At 50.5% G+C, this 19,419-nt stretch overlaps 1 protein-coding gene across 1 annotated transcript; it reads right to left on the minus strand.

The window, feature by feature from the left end:
• Positions 1-5,791: 5,791 nt before the first annotated feature.
• On the minus strand, positions 5,792-15,968 carry LOC119801459 (chymosin-like). Its single transcript, XM_038312068.1, has 9 exons — positions 15,907-15,968; positions 13,890-14,040; positions 12,913-13,030; positions 12,507-12,625; positions 10,179-10,378; positions 8,614-8,727; positions 7,730-7,874; positions 7,151-7,249; positions 5,792-5,923 (listed from the first exon to the last, which is right to left on the minus strand). Exons 1-9 carry the CDS (start codon positions 15,966-15,968, stop codon positions 5,792-5,794), a joined length of 1,140 nt encoding a protein of 379 aa, XP_038167996.1.
• Between the last annotated feature and the right edge of the window lie 3,451 nt (positions 15,969-19,419).

The raw sequence follows: 19,419 nt of genomic DNA on the forward strand, positions 1-19,419 counted from the left end.
GGACCTTAAGAATAAAGATCCAAGAGCACCGGTATTCTAGATTCAATGCTAAATAGAGCCCTGGGAAAGAAGGAGGTTCTCAACTGTCAGGGCCTGAACTTGGAGACCAGCGATGAAATGTCAAGCTTGGCTATGGGATACAACCATAGTCAGAGGAGACACACCAGACTGCCACACCAGAGGAGAAAGCCAAGGCCACGATAGTCCTCAAACAAAAAATGCAACTCTACTGACAAAAAAGAGAAACAGCTCTGCCCAACTCATTAAAGCCCAGCCCTAGCTCCTGGCCCAAATCTGCAGATGGTTCCTTGGGTGGGATGCTAGCCATGTAACTACTGTGGAGGGGTGGGGCAGGCTCCCCGGCTGACCTGGAAGATTAGTGCTGCCCCTGAATCCCTTAAGACACACACAGTAACACAGTCTCACCCGAATAGCTCAGCTTATCGCTCAATCAGTATTACAGCAATCCAGAAAGATCAGAAAGGGAGGACTCCATAGAACAAAAACAGAAAGAAAGGTTAGCCAGAGATACACAGAGCTGGACAGGGACCTTCTTTCCTTTGGTAGCTCTGAAGAAACTGCCACTGCATGAGGTAAGCAGTCAAGTCTATTGTCTGCTTGACCGCGGCTCCCAAAGTCTTCTGAGGTGGGCAAGAATGCCCCAGGTATAAAGAAGGGGCTCTAGGCTGGCATTTGAGATCTGGTCACTAGAGGGCGCTCTAGGACTAGCGCTGACTCCTGGGCGGGAGCATTGAGGGCTGGGTTTATTTATTTCCTCAACATTCATCTACAGAACCTTTATGCCAATACTAAATGCTATAAAAAGTTAGAAATGACTCATATTTCATTAGAAAGCCAAGCAACATAAGCAAAAAATAGCGCATTCCTGTTTACCCATCGGTAACTTCTCTCTCCTGTTAGTGCATTGCTAACCTTCTTTCGTATCTTTGTCTAACTGTTGCCTCCTCATCGAGCCTACCCTTCTGGCCTCACCTTAAAGCTCAAGATTCTTAATCTTGTTCAAAGTCTCCACCCAACCCCGCGGCACTGATACCCACACGCGCTTTCCGTTTGCTTGTTTCGAGGTGTTTGCTTTGTCTAGTTTGCAGTGCTAGGTATTGAACCCAGGTCCCAGGCAGATGCTAGACAGGGCTTTGCTCCAAGACGTTTATGGATTCATCTATTAGCTCCACAGTTTGCAGGCAAGAGGAGTAGAAGGTTATCTCCACAGTTTGCGTTCCTGCAGAACACAAGCTTTACAACGTGGGAGGGTCTTTCTGTGTGATCACCAATGGACACAGCACCTAGAGCAGTGTGTCACATCCTAAAACGGTTAAAGACAATTTGGGGTTGGGACTCAGCCATCAATCATCCCTGTGATTTGGGGAAAGAGGACTTAGGTATAACAGGCACCTTCTCAGAGATGACATTTCAGCTGGCATGAAGGATGAGCAGCATCCTGTGACAGACAGAGAAGGCGAGAAACACAGGGTGTCTAGGGGACAGCCGAGAAGACAGAGACAAGCTGTGTGATGCTGGGTGTGGCCCAGGCAGATGGACAGCCCAGATGTCCCTCTTGGCATCGGTACTGCCTCCTCCACACAGTTGCTGCAAGCTGTGTCCCCCCAGGGATGACCAGAGCCACCTGACAGGAGCCAGGCTCTGTCTCTCAGCCACCCGCCCTCACCTTGAGTCCCTACTTCCTGCTTTCGGTATGGGTGCCACTGCATAACACCATTCTGGACTCTGCCATGGGGCAGCCACTGCTATTCCTGTCTGTTCTGGTCTCCCTTCTGCCACTAGAAAGAAACAAACCACACAGCTCCAGGAAAACAACCCATCATTTTGTCATAACATTTCCATTTCCTAGCAGCTCCCCGGGCTAATGCTTCCTCTTATTAACATGAGGACTGGCAAGGAGGTGAGCGCTGGGGAGGCAGAAGGGCTGGAAATGGACAGGAGGCCTGAGATTTTTGCCTGTCAACTAGGGCAGTGCATGTGCAAACATGTGCCTGTGCATGAGTGTGTGTGTGTGTATGTGTCTATGTCAGTGTGTGTATGTGTCTATGTCAGTGTATGTGTGTGTCTATGTCAGTGTGTGTGTGTCTGTGTCAGTGTGTGTGTGTCTATGCCTGTGTGTGTGTCTGTGTCAGTGTGTGTATGTGTCTGTGTCAGTGTGTGTGTCTATGTCAGTGTGTGTGTGTCTATGTCAGTGTGTGTGTCTGTGTCAGTGTGTGTATGTGTCTGTGTCAGTGTGTGTGTGTCTCTGTCTGTGTGTGTCTATATCTGTGTGTGTCTATGTCTGTGTGTGTCTATATCTGTGTGTGTCTCTGTGTCTGTGTGTGTGTCTCTGTGCGTGTCTGTGTCTGTGTGTGTGCCTGTATGTGTGTCTGTGTGTATGTCTATGTCTGTGTGTGTCTCTGGGTCTGTGTCTATGTGTGTCTATGTCTGTGTGTTCTCTGTGTGTGTCTGTGTGTCTGTGTGTGTGTTTGTGTGTGTATGTCTATGTCAGTATGTGTGTCTCTATGTGTGTCTCTGTGTGTGTGTGTGTGTGTTTGTGTCCTTTCTCTCATGTTTCTCCCACTCACTATTCACGCCATTCTGTCAGAGGCATACAAACCACCAAGGCACAGATGCCTGCAGGCACAGGCTGAGCCTCTGTGTTGTGCTGGGAACTCAGCCTCACCACACAGCTAAGGATTCAGAGGACAGACAGACGCCCCACCGTCCTGAAGCATCTCAGTCAGAGACATATGTATAGCTATGACTCAGAAATGCTGCTTTAAATGGCACTGCTGAGTGACAGCCCAGGAAGCAAAGGGGTGGGGTACCATTCTAGAGCAGATGATATTTAAGTTGGTCTGAAGCGTGAGGAGAGCTGAAGGTGAGAGAAGAGAAAGGCGGAGCAGACAAGAGGAGTAGAAGGTGACCCAAAGCCCCGCTCCTGGGTGCTGGGTGAGGCTATACACAACAGCCACCCAGGGGCCCCCGCTGTTCTCTCTGCAGACTGGCCTGCCACCAGACATAGGCAGTGGGAAGTGTTTGTGTGCCAGCCCAGTCCTGAAGAGCATCCTCCACCCTTGCCAACCACACAGATGTGCTGGTGGCCCCTTCATTCATCCCTGGCAAAGCCCCAGCACACAGAGGACCCCGTTGTATATAGTAATTCTCTAAAGGCAGTCAGCCCATCCTTCCCCCACTGTCCTCTCAGTGCTATCAAGACTAAACACCAGCCCATTCAGGAACATTCTGAAGAAAGGCTGTAGATGCGAGAACTGGTAGGTGACAGAAATGCGCCCGGAAGGCTGCTAGTGTGGAGAGCATCACAGGCAGAACATTGGCCTGGGTTAACAGCAGGACCAAGGCCACAGCTCACCATGTAGGCCACACCCAGAGGACCCCAGGATGGGGATGCTATGCCAGGCTTACTGTGTCCTCACCAGCTCCTGACAAGAAACCCCACCAGGGCCAGGTGAGCACTATGGGGTGAGTCTGTTGGATCCAAGCCTTGAGTTTATGACCGTCACCTCATTTAGACTTTCTTCACGGTCTCCAAATGAGGTTTGAGTATTTAAAATACAGTTGTTAAATGTAAACCTCTGAAACACATAACAGGATTTTTGTAAGCTTATCCAATAACTCTTTTCCTTCTTTTTCAAAAAAAAATCTATACAAAGACTGGAAATAATGATCTGACCTAATTCCGTCTCGCTCTTCACAAACAGACAGCATTGGTCCTGTGTATGAAAAGTGAGGCTTGACGGAGCCAGTTCTTACTCCTTCCCAGCAATGGCCTTCCTTTCCAGGTCCCCTGAGGCTCAGAGACCAGGGCCTAACCACTAAGGGTACCACTCCTGTCCTGAGATCCTTTAAGGTTTCTCAAGGCCTCTGCCCCAAGTCACCCCAGACTCTCAGCTCCCCAGGGAGGTAGCTGGGGCCATTCCTCCAACTCCTCATCCCCATCCCCAAGTTCTGCCCCTTCCCTGTTGGAGGCCAAGCCTGCCCCTCTACAGACCCTCCCAGGTAACACACGTGGTTAGTGGTGTCTCCACTGCCCTGGTCCCTCATCTTTTCGTGTTTGGCCACTTCTGAGAAAGACCCCAGGGGATGCCTCCTGATGGTCAGTAATCTAATTTCACCATCACCCCCACTGGGACAGTCAAGAACATTCCCACCCCCTCTTTAGTCTCCTCTGAAGTATCACTACCAAGTCAGGAGCTTCCAGCCCGAGATTCTGCCTATCTTGCCCATCCTGCTCCATCTGCCCGTCGTCCAGACAAAATGGGATGGGAATAGGTAGCAAGGGGCCTGCCCCAATTCAAGACCTTCCATGAGGGAGGGGGTTGGCTCCACCAGTGAAAACAGGTCTAGTCCTTCACTACCACTGTGCGACATAACTATGACCACAAAAGACTGACTCTTGTTGACGTGACAGGAGTCTGAATTCTTACATTTTCCTGGGGAAAAGCCAGAGGAGGCAGTACCAGCCCTGAGGAGATGGCTCAGTCAAAAAAGTACTTGTTTCGTGAGCATGAATAGCTGAGCTTGGGCCCAGAAGCCATGGAAAGATGCTGGGCATAAGGGTACCCAGTTGTACCCCCAGCACTGGAGAACCCCTGGGGCTCTTTGATCAGCCAGTCTGGCCTAATCGGTGAGCTAGCTCCAGGCCAATGAGAAATCCTGTCTCAAAAGAGTAGACAGTGTTCCTGAGGATGATGCTCAAGGCTGTCCTTTGACTTCCACATGCTCTCCTGCACAGAGAGAGAGAGAGAGAGAGAGAGAGAGAGAGAGAGAGAGAGAGAGAGAGAGAGAGACAGAGAGAGAGAGAGACAGAGACAGAGACAGAGATGAAGAGACAGAGACAGAGAGACAGAGACAGAGAGACAGAGAAGGGAATAGAAGCAGACACATGCAGTCTTCAGGAGAGCATTTTCTAGGGAGTCCACACAGACTCCAAGCTCTGGGGATCCTCCCTGGAAGCTTGTCTGCCTGTCCCCCAAGGTGTCTGAGGGCCCACTGACACACAGCAGGAAAGCCAGCAAATCTTCCTCAACCCCTGTTCTCACCCTGTCACGGCTCTTTCAGGAAGACTGTGCATAGCTGAGGGTGAGGGCCTTCCATTGGCACCACAGTCCTCCCTGGGAACTCGACAGCTGGCACCTAACCTCAACTTCCAGCCTCACAGCACACCAGCACGAAGATGCCCCGAGCACTGATGGTCAGTGTGTGCCCTAAGAAAGAACTGGACACTGTCCAGGGTTCCAGCCACCACAGATCAGCAGCAGAGTTGGACCCTGGACCCTGTGGAGAGCTTCTGCATTTCCCATCCTTGTCTGCAACAGCAATGAAGCCCTACTCATTGTTAACCTGGAGGCGTCCTCTCCATGGCCTGAGTGTTCTCTTGGCAGCCCCAACACCACACCCTTGCCTCTAATCCTCAGATGGCCTCCTCTAGAAAGCTCTAGCATGGGAAGACTGGTGGACAACACATGCCTAGTCTCCTTCACCTCAGCTTGAAATAGCCCTTCCCTTGGTGAAAGTTCCAGACCAGACAACCATAGCCCTATCCCTCCCCGGCTCATTTGGTCACAGCTCTGCCCACACAGTACATGGCAGACAAAGCCCAATACTATATTAGTGCAGAGCTCCGGTGCCATTGAAAACGAGAGAAAACAGTCTTTGAAGAAATGCAGTGTTTATTAGGAGCTTTCCACTTGATAGTGTGTGTGTGTGTGTGTGTGTGTGTGTGTGTGTGTGTGTGTGTAAAACACGATCTGGTATAGTTGTATAATCAGATAGCCTTGGCCAACCCAACACGATTGTTGGCCCTGTCAAAAACACTGTAGAACTCCCGGATAAAAACGTCCCCCAGGATCCACATCTGGGAACCAAACTTGAAGCCACTGGTGCAGGAGCCCAATTCCTGGAAAAGGCAACACCGAGATGAAGCTGGACTCAAAGACAAGAGGTCTTCCACCCCATCACTCAATTACTCTCGGTTGTCCCATTTCATCCTTGAAATCACCTTCCCGGTTAAGCAAGGAGAATGGGATTCATCATACTCAACGGATAAAGAAAGTAGGGGTTGAAGAGATGGCTCAGCAGTTTGCAGCACCTGCTTCTTGCAGAGGACCAGAGTTCCCAGCATCTACATTGGGTGTCTCAAAACTGCCTGTAAGTCCAGCTCCAGGGGAATCTTATGCCCTCTTCTGGCCTCTACAGGCAACTGCATTCACAAGCACATTCCCACCCCACCTCTCCACCCACACACCATAACTAAAAATAGAAATAATGGACTGAAGAGAGGGCTCGGGAGTTAAAAAGACACTTCTGTTTTTCCAGAGGACCAAGCTTCAGTTTCCAGCACCCACATGGTGGCTCATAAACATCGATAACTCCAGTTCCAAGGGATCTGATATCCTATCCTGATCCCCATGAACACTAGGTTCTCACATACTGCACATAGAAACATGCAGGCAGAATACTCCGACATATAAAAGAAAAGAAAAAATAATTTTTTGTTTTATTTTTTGAGGCAGGGTTTCTTTATGTAGTTCTGACTGTCCTGGAGCTGGCCTCAAATTCACAGCGCTCCTCTTGCCTCTGCCTCCCAAGTGTTGGGATTCAAAGCAAAAAAATCTTTAAAAAAAATTAAATGTACTTAATCTGAGGTTATTCGATGAGGTCCTATGGCTCTGAGACCTGACCCCATGTACTGCAACCCACATGTAACCCCTTACCACCACAGTGAACATTCATTGCCCTTAAGCATCATTAGTTTAGGGTACTCAGAACCAGGCCATGTTGAGGCCAGCAGTGCCCATGACAGCCAAAATGAGCTATGGAAACCCTGGATAGAATTCTATGCTGCCAGGGCTTGGAAGTTTGAACAGTGGATGGGGGTCTCTGTGCTTGGTTTGGGTCCAATCTATATCCCTCCTCCAAGCCCTTGGTGTCCTTTCTGTTTCCTATTTCTTTCAGCAAGAAGCTATAGAGGCCACACAAATAGGCTCAATGATGAATATTATGGCCCATACAAAAGGCCTTGCATGCTTTGTCTGGTCCAAGTCATTTGTCCTCACTGACTTGCCAAAGTCCCAAGGGAAAGGATACTAGGTGGACCCAGAGCATCGCTCCCTGAAGCTCATACCTGGTTGATATAGGCCGAGGGTGGCAGTGGAAACTTCCTGCCATGGATCTCAAAGACAATTGTGGGCATCATCCCCAAACTCCAGCAGTTGACTTTAAACTGAGAGAAGGGTGAGAGATGGCATTTATCAAGAGAGGCAGTGATGGCACAGAGCTCCTTCCTCCACACCCTCCAGATGAATCTGGGTCTCAAAACATGGCCCAACGGGAGGGATCAGCTTTCAGCAACACAGGGAAAGAGCCCAGCCTGGGACAAAAAGAAGCTTGCTCCCATATCTTCCTTCCGAGTCTAGCCAGAGTTCACAAGGGCCTCAGGGAAAAGGGGAGGGGTTGGCTGCTGGCAGGGGTGAGGAGAGTGGAACAAGAGAGTACCACAAAGATCACATGGGCATAGCTTCTCCGCGTACCAACCACTGGCTCTCCCATTGCAAGCACAGACCAAAGCTGAAAGGGACAGCTGCCCACTTTTGAAAACTGAGCTCAACCAGCAATACTCTTCATCATTTCTTGGGCAGAAAGGGGCTCTTGATTCGGGTGGGCAGGGGGGTTCTCTAGAGGTAAGGAGAGGGCCTGATCTTACCAGGCCATACTGGCCCTGCACAGCCCCAATGACCTGCTGGATATTGAGGATGTCTCTACCAGGGCCCGCCAGCAGGGCAGTGCCTGTGTCCAGAATGGCAGGGCAGCCACCTTGACAAGCCACCACTTCATCATTGATGGTGATCCTGGAAGATTAACCATAGCAGCTACACAGTACCAACCTGTATCCTGCCCTCTCTTCCCACCCCTGCCAGGGGATCTTCAGGGAAGGAAGGAGATCCAGGCCCCTTTTTGCCTCCTCTTGGAACCCCCAAAACTTTCCAAATTCAGAGAAAATTCACCTCAATTGGTGACTAAATTAAAAAGAGTTGCAAGAGTCCAAATAACAACAAAACAATCCATTTGCCTGCCTTTCCCTGAGTGGAATGAGGATTAACTAGTTGCCTGAAGATCGGGTTTCAAGTTTTCTCTGCCATTTACTTGATCTATGTCTCAGATGAGTCTCCCAACATTTGTATACTTGGGCTCCTCATGAGCCAAATGGGTACATGAGCAACCCCTTAATTCACTTAAGGATGGCCAAAGGCTCAGACCAAAGGTCTATAACCTACACTCTGAGGACAATACTGGCACCCACCTCCTTCAGGCTCAGTAGGAACCAATGAGACAGTCATTGTAGACCTACAGGCTCAACACGGTGCCCCCCAGACAGTGGCAGTCAGTGTAACCAGTGCAGGGTTGGATACGCAACACAACCACTTGCAAAGGATGCTGGCCTCACAGCTGGCTATCAGAACTAATCAATAACCTCAGAGCTGCTGGGTGCAGTTCTTCTCGGCCCTGTGCTCTTACTCCTGAGCCCCCGTATCCACACATCAAGAGTCAGCCTCCTGCAGGGGCCCATGCAAAGTTCTGCTCACCCACCTGTCCACTGTGAACTGCCAATATCCCTGCACGGTCACAGGCACCCAGTGCAGCGAGCCTATGAAGTAGGACTGATCGATGGCCCCCAGCATGAGCATGCTCCCGTGGTCATTCCTGGAACCAAGAAAGGCCTCTCTGTGGCAACAGACACCCCATTGATAAGGAGTGCCCAGTCCCACCCCGAGGCAGATAGATGGAAACCCAATCCCTCCCTCCCAGCTACCCCAACAGCTGTAGTTCCCTGCTCCTGTGATCCACAGCCCTGATTCAGCACTGCCACGGGAGGGGACCAACAGGTTCTGACCAGAGTCCCTGGTCTTCCCAGCACCCCCATGAGCCTCCATCCAGGGTTCATGGAAAAGGAATCTTCAACAAGGCCCTAGACTTTGGACTAAAACCATCTCCCAGAGTCAGATCCCTTCTGCTCCCTCTGTAGCACTGTTGTGTGCTCAGTGGGGCAAACTCACAAACCCTCTCATCTACCCACCCTGCTCCACCTCCTAGAATTTGAGCCCTTCCTACCTCCAGGTTTTAGAACATAATACTCTGCCTAAAACCTGCTGGCTTTCTGGTCCTCCCCTGGGTAACTCCCACTCGGGTTTGGTGAAGCCTGCCTGCCTTGTCCTGTGTGCATGTTCAGACACATTCACGCAGGCATACAGACCCGTGTCAGAGTGGACACACGTAATTTAAGGTATCCATAAACCCCTATTCGCAATTACTTGATTATAATGCAAATTACTGTGTACGGACTATTTCCCCTTGCTAAAATCTATCTTCCAGCTTGTCTTGTTTGCTGATGTGTTTGTGTATGTCCTGACCCGACCTCTGCATATAGAAGGCCTGGTAAAAAAATGCATGGAGTTGATGAATAAATGAATGAACAAATGAATGAATATCTAATGCATACATTCATGAAAGGTACCACGTATTTTTTGCCTAGGGTCCCCTCTCCTCAACTGTCAACTCTTCTCCTGGGGGTGGCTTCTTTCTCTTTGTACAGCCACCTACCCCAGTGAACTGAGCTAGGTCATCATAAGAGCAGGAAGGTAAAGTAGGAAGCCCTGTAACAGGTGCCCAGGGCTCTAGGCCTGACTTGGATACTAGTTCCTAAATAAGCATCCCTCTTTCTCTCTCCCTGATGGAAGGAGAAGCTAAGACTCTATAGGATCTCAAAGATGATGACACACGATTGCCAAGATATTGTGTCTTTGGAAGAACATGTTAAAAGTGCTCATCTAAAGATTGAACAGGCTTTGCTTTCGTTGCTGTTATTTGCAGGGCCAGAGACTGAACCTGGGTCCAGCACATGAAAGTCTTCTTTGTCCCAGTATATAAATGACTTCAGTGAGAGCTTTGGACAGATAGTAGAGGTGCCTAGAAACCAGAATGGAGATCGTTTGGATGCTGGTGGCTACCTGAACATGTATGCCTCCAAGGAACAGACATTCTCCTCAAGATAGATAGATAGATAGATAGATAGATAGATAGATAGATAGATAGATAGATATCCATCCAGTACTTACCAGGTAGAAAGTCAAACCCTTGCTAAGCACAGCTCCTACCTGTTCATGTAGACAGAGAACAGGTCTTCAGCGACCAGGTGCCTATTCATCATGTTGTCAAATATGGGTACCGAATACTTGGAGGCGAGAGAAGGGTAGGACAGCCCCAGGATGCCATCAAATGGAGAGAAGGCGAAGATGTCACCTGGCTCTTGGGTACTCAGGCCCACAGTCTGGTGGGTAACTGTAATGTCAGAGACCTGCGAAGAAGAAGAGAAAACACAGCATGATGACTTCCATCGGGGAGCTTCTGCAGCCAGAGACAGGAAAGTTCAGGGATGGAGCAGCCAGCCTGAGACCACAGTTCAGGGTCAGCATCCAGCCCTCACTGGTGTTTCTTCCCTTTTATGGATAATTTGGGGTTGTTTTCAACTTAAGATGTTGCGGTGGGCTGGGCCCTCTACACTTTCGGCTTCATTTTGAATGACTGGTCTGAGGAGGAGAGAAAAGGGAAGAGGAGACAGTATTTAATGAAGACACGGGTTTCACATTGGGGACAAGCCCAAAGGAAGTGGGATGTGGTTGTCTCAATGCTGCCTGCAGAAGCAGATGCTCCTGCGCCTTCGTGGCCCTCTCAGACACTATCTGCGGAGGCATTGCCACTCACAGGTGCTGTGTGGGTCCCTGTTCTGTCGCCTGCTGACTGAGCTTGAACAAGTTCCTCTCCAGGCCTCAGTCCCTTATCTGATAAATGGAATAATAATGCCTGAATCTCAAGTCAGTGCCAAAGCTAAATAACCGAACACCCACTGAGCAGTCCCTGAGTGTCTGTGCAGGATAAAGAAGGTGGGTCTTGATTTGCCCATTTCCCCAGAGGACAGATGTTTCTACCAGTCTGCTCCGGGTCACACAAAGGGCTGAAGCAGGTCTCCTGCCTCTGCTCTGTCCCATAAAATCAATTGACTTCCACTCTGTGCAGTCAGTTTGGCTTTTAAAATCTGAATCAAGCCTACCACACAGACTACAACTGCCTCACGCTTCTGAGTAAAGGCCAAATGGAGTCATCCCTCCGGCCCCAGCTCTCATAACTTATCTTGTATCCCTTAGCTTACTTTGCTCCCCCCCCATGTTGGTCTCTGTCCCCTTCCTTAGTTGCTCCAGCTCCTCCCCATCCCAGGATTCTTGCACACTCCCTCTTCTGCAGTGCTGACCACAGGTCACCTCAGGCCTGGCTTCTGGAAGGACATCACTTGGGTTCCAGCCTGCAACCGGCCGTCATGCCCACCAAATCTGTGTCCTCTGGTTCCCAAGCCCTCTCTTCCACATGCTTCAACTTTGTTTTCTTCTGCCCCTACTCAGAAGTGTTCAGAGCCACCTGCCTTGTCTTTTGTGTGCAGGCCACGCTCTCACAAGGCCACCTGAGTGCCTTTTGCTAGAAAGCATGAGACGAGCAAGTTCACTCTCCTCTTGCCCAACACTGTCTTCCCTAGAGCAAGAATCCGTGGTGTGGATAAATGAACGGTGGCTAGGTTCCAAGGAATAGCTCAGTTCTCTTTTCTTCAGCCAACAAACTACTACTGGTGGGGGGGGGGGTGGTCTCTGATGCGCCAGGTGTAAGGTTTTGAGGATGTAGCAGTGGACAAAAAAAAATGTCCCTAGCCGGGCGGTGGTGGCACACACCTTTAATCCCAGCACTCGGGAGGCAGAGGCAGGCGGATCTATGTGAGTTCGAGGCCAGCCTGGTCTACAAGAGCTAGTTCCAGGACAGGCTCTAAAAAGCTGCAGAGAAACCCTGTCTCGAAAAACCAAAAAAAAAAAAAAAATGTCCCTCCCTTGGGGAACATTTTATCCAACAGAAGAGACCAACAGTGAATTTTTAAAAGCAGCGATATGGTACAGGTGACAATGAGCCCTCAGAAGGAAAACAAATCATGGTGAGGTCATAGGCAGTGTGTGACTTTATAGGATGGTGAGAGACCTTGTTGAGAGAGTGATGTCCTGACACGAAGCAAAGGCTGGGGATCGAACAGGCCACAGGGAAGGGAGCTAGAGGTGGCATGACCATAGACAGAGTATTCATGGAGTAAACTGAATAACAGAGGCCAAATCTGGCCAGGATGGGGAAATGAACACCAGGAACTCGGGGGGGGGGGAGGGGCACTCGAGTGGAACTCTGAGAACAGAAACAATAAGCAATTGAGGCAGAAAGGGAACATTATACAAATGTTTATCAGTGGGAGCTCCACACCCATTGAGCCATCCAGTGGACAGGACCCAAGGGATCCTCATTCCCACCAAATGCACAACCCACTGGAACCAGGGTGTCTTGGGGGAGAGATGGCTACAGGGAAAAGTGGGGCGAGTCCAGGCCGTTGCCACCTCACTTACTGTGACAGTGTCGTAGCCCAGGAAACCCTGCACTCTCCCAGTGCCGTACTGGACAAACAGCGGCTTGCTCAGGTTCTGGAAGGTGAAGGACTTGGACGGGTCAAAGCGGTGGTGTTTTCCTGCAACAAAGACCCAGATTAGTGGATCCATGGTGTCATCTTGCCCTCAACATTCCCACGCAGGGTGGAAACCCTCACCAGACCTTGTAAGGACAGAGCTATGGATGGATCCTCCCTTGCCTCCCCCACCTGTACAATTACAAACACAAAAGAGAAGAAAACTAGGCGTGTGGTTCCTATACCCATTTTCTCTGTTATCTGAGTAACTTTAGCCAAGGTCTGCTCTAGACCTCAATTTCCTCATCTGGGAGGCCGGAAAAGAAGAGACAGGGTGGGAGGTCACTCACGGCAGACTCTGCTGTTACAGTAGACAGAGGGCACCCAGAGCTCGGAGGAGCCTGTGTCAAACACCACCGTGAACTCCTGGGGCGGTGTCCCGATGTAGATCGTTCCAAAGTACTCACTCTAAGGGCAGACAGCTCTTGATTAGAGGTGCAGTCAGGGGCTGGGGGCGCTAGGGAGGAGTTGATGCCAGGCACAGACTCTCGTGGGTCCTGTGTTTTCTACTCAGAGACCTGGGAAGGGTGTCATCAAGTGGGAGAAAAGAAAAGCCTCCACAGGGAGGGAGGGCTCTTCTTCAGTCCCTCTACGGTCCCACCCCAAGCCCGACAGCAGTGCTGGCTTCAGCTCAAAAGCACACCACAGACAGGCGGTAAAGACCTGCCTGGGAAAGAGGGGAGATAATCCTGCCAAAGCAGGAAGAAGCCAGTCACAGAGGTGGGCATCTGCTGAGGGCAGAGTCCCAGGAGCCCAGCCAAGCTCCTGCCCCACCTGCCTCCTGCCAGCACCCTGGAGGCTGGGGAGGAACTGTGACCTAGATATAGAAGTGAAAGCACAGACATAAAATCACTGGCTGTTTGCTGTCAAGAGTGACAGGGGAGGGGACTCCAGAAAGGGACAGGGCTCAACGGTCTTCTCCCCTGGGAGGGGAGAGGAGAAAAATGCAATCCATGCCTCAGCAGCTGTGGTGACATCTTGCCCTGCTGTCCCCAGATCCGATGACCACACATTAGAACATGGTTCCCCTGGTCCAGGGAAGCAGTTCATTGGAACTTAGACCTGTCCCGGCAAGGCTTTTGGAGCCCTGAAGAACAGAAGAGCTGACTTTGTTGGATCTGCTGGCCCATGGTAGAGCTACTGATGGCAGGGAGGTGGCCTCCGCGACTCACAGGCTCCATGATTACCGACAGTGGGGATGCTCTGGCAAGGCAGGAACCTAGGAATATGAGAATCTATCCCTGAGAAGGCCTGAAGAAACACTCACATCCAGGTAGTTGGTCAGAGGCTCACTGGCCACGATGCCGGTGCTGAAGCCCTTCTCAGTGAACTCAGACTGGTGCATCCTCAGGAAGTCCTCCAGCAGCCCACGCTCCTTCAGGGTGTTCCTCAGAGACTTCCCTTTGTGCAGAGGGATCCTGAGGAGTGGGGGGTGAACTCAGAGTAAGGGAGACGGGGCTGCACAAACCATCCCCACACTCTTGTTCCCAGTCGAGCCTCTGTCCAACATTCCACGGGCCAAGGATATTTCCAATTATTAAAATCATAACTCAAAGTAAAATCATAAATTCTGTGTTGATTTATAGGTCACTGTCTAGCTCCATTAAATACACTTCCCTGGCCTCTCTCTCCCCTTTTCTTTTCCAATATGGTAGAGACTCACTGTATTTGCTGAATGACACAGTAAGTCGTAAGTCTTGTTAGTAACTGTTTGAAAGACACTGGGCATGCCATCACTTACTCGGTCACCAAATGCTCTCTGTCACCTTACTCTGTGCCAAAGCACAGAGGACACATAGTGGGAAGGAGACAGAAGGAGCTCTCTATGTCCCCCACACAGTGGCACCTGTGTGGCATTGGTGCCACCCTTTGCCAACCCCTTTTCTTTTCTCTCTGATAGTGTTTTCACTAAAGTGACTGGAAACCCTTTGGCAAGAGCAGGACCTCAAACGGGACCTCTTCGCCCAGTTAAGGGTTGGAATCATGGAGGCAAGTCAACTGGAAAAAAGGGGGGGAGAAAAGAAGAGAGAAAACTGCAGAAGAAACTGTTCTGGACGCGGTTCTGCCATATTCCTTGGCAACCTGAAAACTGCCAAGTCCCTGAGCCAGGAGACTCCCCAGGTCCTCTGTAATTCACTGCAGGGGGGGGGGGCTGTCAAAGCTCTCTGATCTGCACAGTGGAGGGTCCAAGTGCCTTTATCTTCAGTTTCTTCTTATACAATAGGGGTAATTCTGCCCTTCCAACACTTTTTTATTCTGTATTTGACCATACGACCATTTCTCTCCCCTGTAGATTGAAGTAGAACTGTGCATCCCACAGTCCCTAGACCTTGTAACGACCTTGTCGTCCTCCTAGAGCTGATTGAAAAGACAACTTGAGATTGCCGAAGCGTAAGTATACATAGTGGCTTCAGGACCCTTTTCTTCCAGAGAGAAGCCAGTTACAAAGAGAATGCAGCCTCTACCTCATGCAGAGCCAGGAAGCCAGCCCTGCCTGGAATCCACCCCAGGGTCCTCAGCTCCAGCTCTGTCTCTTGTATAGCAGCCAGCAAACCTTGGACCTGGGAAAACTTCATCACCAGTACATGCCCCCTCCCAGAGAGCCCTCACTGGACAAAGACACTCAACCTTTTCTCAGGGACCCAATCCATCTTCTGTGAGATCAGGCCTTGACAGAACACACATGAGCACCTGGGTTGGGGGTGGGGGCAGCAAGGGTACAAGCCCAGCCAGGCCAGTCACATGGTATCGGGCAGCTCAGGGTCTCTCCCTGAACAATGGTCTCATCTATAAAATGCAAGTCACCCAGTCTATGGCAGTGTATGTGATGTCCTAGTTACTTGTGGAGAAGAGCCTACAGACTGCTCTACAGGAGCATATACACCAAGAAATTTATTTTAATGAATGCATATATAGCTCCTACCATATGTCCAGTACTATTTGAAGCATTTTTACAAATATTAACTCATGCAGTCTCATAACAGCCCTAAAAGGTTGGCACTACGATGACCCTAATGTCATGGCAGCTGAAGAAGCTAAGGCACAGACTGTCCAATGGGTGAAAGGACTGAGGCCAAATGCCAGGTAGTTTGGGTCTAGAAACCATGCCTTCCTAACCCCAGGCTTTCTGTCCTCAGGATCACACACCATGTGCAAAGACAGAAGTGAGAGCAGGCCCTGTAGAATCTCCCCCAAGGGAACCAAGGAATGGAAGAGCCGCCATCCACCTGCCCGTGGAGGGTCCATGAGATGCCCTCCCCTGCCCCCCAGCATCCAACATTCACCTGGTGAGCGCATGGCTCTGAGAGGTGGCAAGGACAGCCAGGAGCAGCACAAAGCACCTCATTCTGGGTAGCAGGCCACCGCCGAGCTAGCCAGTGCCCATCTTTGCAGTCTTTATAGAACGGGGCTCCTTCTGGTGGCTGGATGCCCAGATTTCAGAGGCACCCCCATCTTCAGGCTACTCCACAAACATAGTGAGATAGCACCCAGACTACCCAAGACCCACATTGATAAGAGCTACAAACTCTACCACTATAAAGACTTCAAAGTTGAAGGGTACACAGGCCTCCAAGCTGGGAAAAGTCAACACAGGCCCCTTTACACCAAATTCCCCTCTAGACAGGATTTCTGAGCTAACACAGGTGGGGCTGCTCCCAGGAACCTGTTTCATGTTCCGCCTTCAGAGCAGCCAAGTCACAAGTCTCCCTCCTTCGCCCCATCCGTAGACAGACTTCACCAGATGTCCGAGATGTTCCCAATGTCCATCTCGCCCAGACCAGTTTTCCAGAAGGGGCTTGGTCTAGTCTCAAGGTGGCATCTGAGACCATGAATGCTTTGTATAATCTGCCACCTCCATGGATGAGGCTCAATGTTAGAGTCCAGAACAACCATACTCCACGTTCCCGCAGAGAGCAACGTCTAAAAGAGAAGGCTCGTTCATCCCTGGAGACACAGTGTTCATATGAAAGGGATGCTGAGAAAGCAAGTGACAAATGCCTGGTCACTGGAACAGTCGGGAAAACTGGGCGGCGCAGATGGGAAGGCAGATGCAGCCCCCACACGAAGAGACAGGGGAAATAAGGCAGCGGCAGTTTAAGGGGCAGGGTATGATGCGACCGCATGTAGGAGGCCCACTCGGGGGTGAGTGGAGACGCACACGGGTGGGTATGTTGGGTGTCCTATTGGAGTCCAGGCCACGGAAGCCAGATAGTCACGCCTTCTGACACGAGAGAGATTTAAGACAGGAAGGAAGCTAAAGTCTATCTCCATAATATTGGTGGAGAAAACTATGTCCCAGGCCTATGAATTGGGAAGCCATGATGAAACCAGGATAAGGCAGGCAAACTGGAAGGCAAGGGGTTCAGGGCAATGACGTGCAAGAGACCAAGAGCTATGAACAGGGCAAACATCTTCACGGGAAGGAAGGCTGGCAAGGGTGGGAAGTGGGGAGAGGGCAGGCTGCAAGAGCCGAATGGCCGAGATGCTGGGTCTGGTACACCAGCCCTTCTGCAAGAGGCGCCATCTGAAATGTCACACAATTGGCTTGTGGGGAACCCAAGAGGCCAGGCAAAGGCGACCCGAGTATTTGAACAGAAGTAAGGAGAGAAATCAGGTCTGATCCCTACTATGGCAAGGGCCTCCTCAGTGCACACCCCTTCACAAAGCCACTGGATGTGTCCCCAGAAGACTAGGACACTGCTGCTTGTCCTGCTCCTGGGAGGTGGCCACAAGCACATGCAGCTGCCATCAAAGGCCAGAGAAGAAAGGAGCAAAATCAGTACTAAATGGTGAAGTCTGTTTGTTTCCTTCCCTCGGGGTGCCGCTCTGACAGACCAGGCCCTGCCTCTAGGCTGTATCTCCTCTATCCTCCATCACTGGGCACACAAGAGGTGCTCAGAGAATGTCCGAGTAAGCAGGTGAGTGCTAAGAGACCTTGCCACTGCCCTGAGAAGCAGCAGAAAGTAGCTGGTGATGTCTGTAGGGCACACTGGATGAGGAGACAGAAACTCAGAGAGGCCTGTAGGTCTGAAGTGTCCGGAACACTCCCTTGCGAAACCAACGCTGCTTCTAAGTGTTTCTTCTCAGCCTCCAGGCACCCCATAAGACAGCCACAGTATGTGAAGTGGGCCCAACCTGCGATATTCAGCACTAAGACCCTCTGAGGGAGCATCTTCAGAAAGGGGAGGGGGGCTGACTGTGGCTCCACGCTGCCAATGGCCCAGCCTGACCCAGTACAACCTCTCAAGGACAATGACTACCGGTGTTAGGTGCAACCACCTCTCCCACCGGAAGGGGATCGCAAAACCGAGAATCAAAGATCACTTAGTGCTATTTGCCTTTTATTTGTTGGCAGCCCTCTGAGAGCGTTCGAGTGCGCGCTGGAACACCGCCCCACCGAACAGGGCGCTGCTGCGAGAGGTTATCTGCAGGTGCAAGCCACAGTCGAGAAAAAGCTTTTAAGACAGACCATGATAAGAGGCGAGCGCTCTCGACCTGGCATGGCACAAAGGCCTATCACCTCGGTCTAGACGGCTCACATCTGGGGACTCACGAAAGCGGCTGAAACAACTGGGGACCCGAGGGCACCCCTTCTTCAGCACGAGGCTTTGTTCTCCACTCAGATTCCCGCACGGACAAAGCCAGCTGAGGTCAGTTTCTTCAACATCTTCTGTGAGTCTGCACCAGACACAGCAGACAGAGCAGCTGCCATCTCAGCCCCAGGGAGTCCACAGCTAGGTGAGCCCAAGTGGGTCTAATAGAGGAAATTCCCCCCTGTCCCTACACACACACACACACACACACACACACACACACACACACACACTACAGGTGGCTGGGAAAGTGTAGCTTCTAGAAAAATCATGTGTGGCCATTGTGGCCTTGAATCCAGGGTCAGCTACATGGGGCTATGACTATGGGCAAATTTCCTTACCCCTCCATGCCTCCGTCTCTTCTTCTAAAGGTAGAGACAACGATATTGATATGGTCATGTGGTATCAAGCGCTAACATCCCTCATACCGTAGAAACAAAAATTCTCAACAAAACACTTGCAGACTGAATTAAGAACATAGAGAAGATCATACACCATGATCAAGTTGGTTTCATTCCAGGGATGCAAGGTTGGTTCAACACATGTAATGAACACAGAACTGCACATGAATAGGCTTATGGACAGAAATCAAACATCTCAACAGATACAGGAAAGGGCTTGGACAAAGACCAACATCCCTTCATGATGAAAGTCCTGAAAAGACTCAGACTATTAGAACACACCTCGACATAACAAAGGCTACTCTGACAAACCTAGCCGGTCCTGTCAAATTCGGAGAATTGAGAGCATCTGCTCTAAAGAGCACCAGAGAAACAAGTGTGCTGTGGTGGTTTCAGTAAGAATACCTGCCATCGGTTTGTAGTCAGGGAGAGGCACTATTCAAAATGAATTAAAAGGATTAGGAGGGGTGGCTCTGTTGGAGGAAGTGTATCACTGGAGGTGGGTTTTGGGATTTTCTAAAGCCCACGGCAGGTCCAGTTTCCCTCTCCTTTCTCTCTGCCTGCCGATCAGGATACAGGATACAGATCTCAACTACGTCCACACCATCCCTGCCATGCCGCGCTCCCTGCCATGATAATGAACTTCACCTCTGAAACTGTAGGCCCCCAGTTAAATGCTTTCTCTTGTAAAACTGCCTTGGTTATGGTGTCTCTTCACAGCCATGGAACACAGATGAGATGGGAGCACTGAGTGGGGAGCACTCTTGTGTATTAGAGTACTCCAAGTCTCAGAGCAACAGCA

Source organism: Arvicola amphibius, chromosome 14 (assembly GCF_903992535.2).
Source record: "Arvicola amphibius chromosome 14, mArvAmp1.2, whole genome shotgun sequence".
Classification (NCBI taxonomy): domain Eukaryota; kingdom Metazoa; phylum Chordata; class Mammalia; order Rodentia; family Cricetidae; genus Arvicola; species Arvicola amphibius.

Excerpts from the sequence above, each read along its gene's own strand:
- LOC119801459 (XM_038312068.1), bottom strand. The coding sequence starts at position 15,968 with ATGAGGTGCTTTGTGCTGCTCCTGGCTGTCCTTGCCACCTCTCAGAGC. Across the intron at positions 14,041-15,906 it reads CAGAGCCATGCGCTCACCAG|GATCCCTCTGCACAAAGGGA; the intron begins GTGAATGTTGGA and ends CCCACTCCTCAG. Across the intron at positions 12,626-12,912 it reads CTGTAACAGCAGAGTCTGCC|GAAAACACCACCGCTTTGAC; the intron begins GTGAGTGACCTC and ends TCTTTGTTGCAG.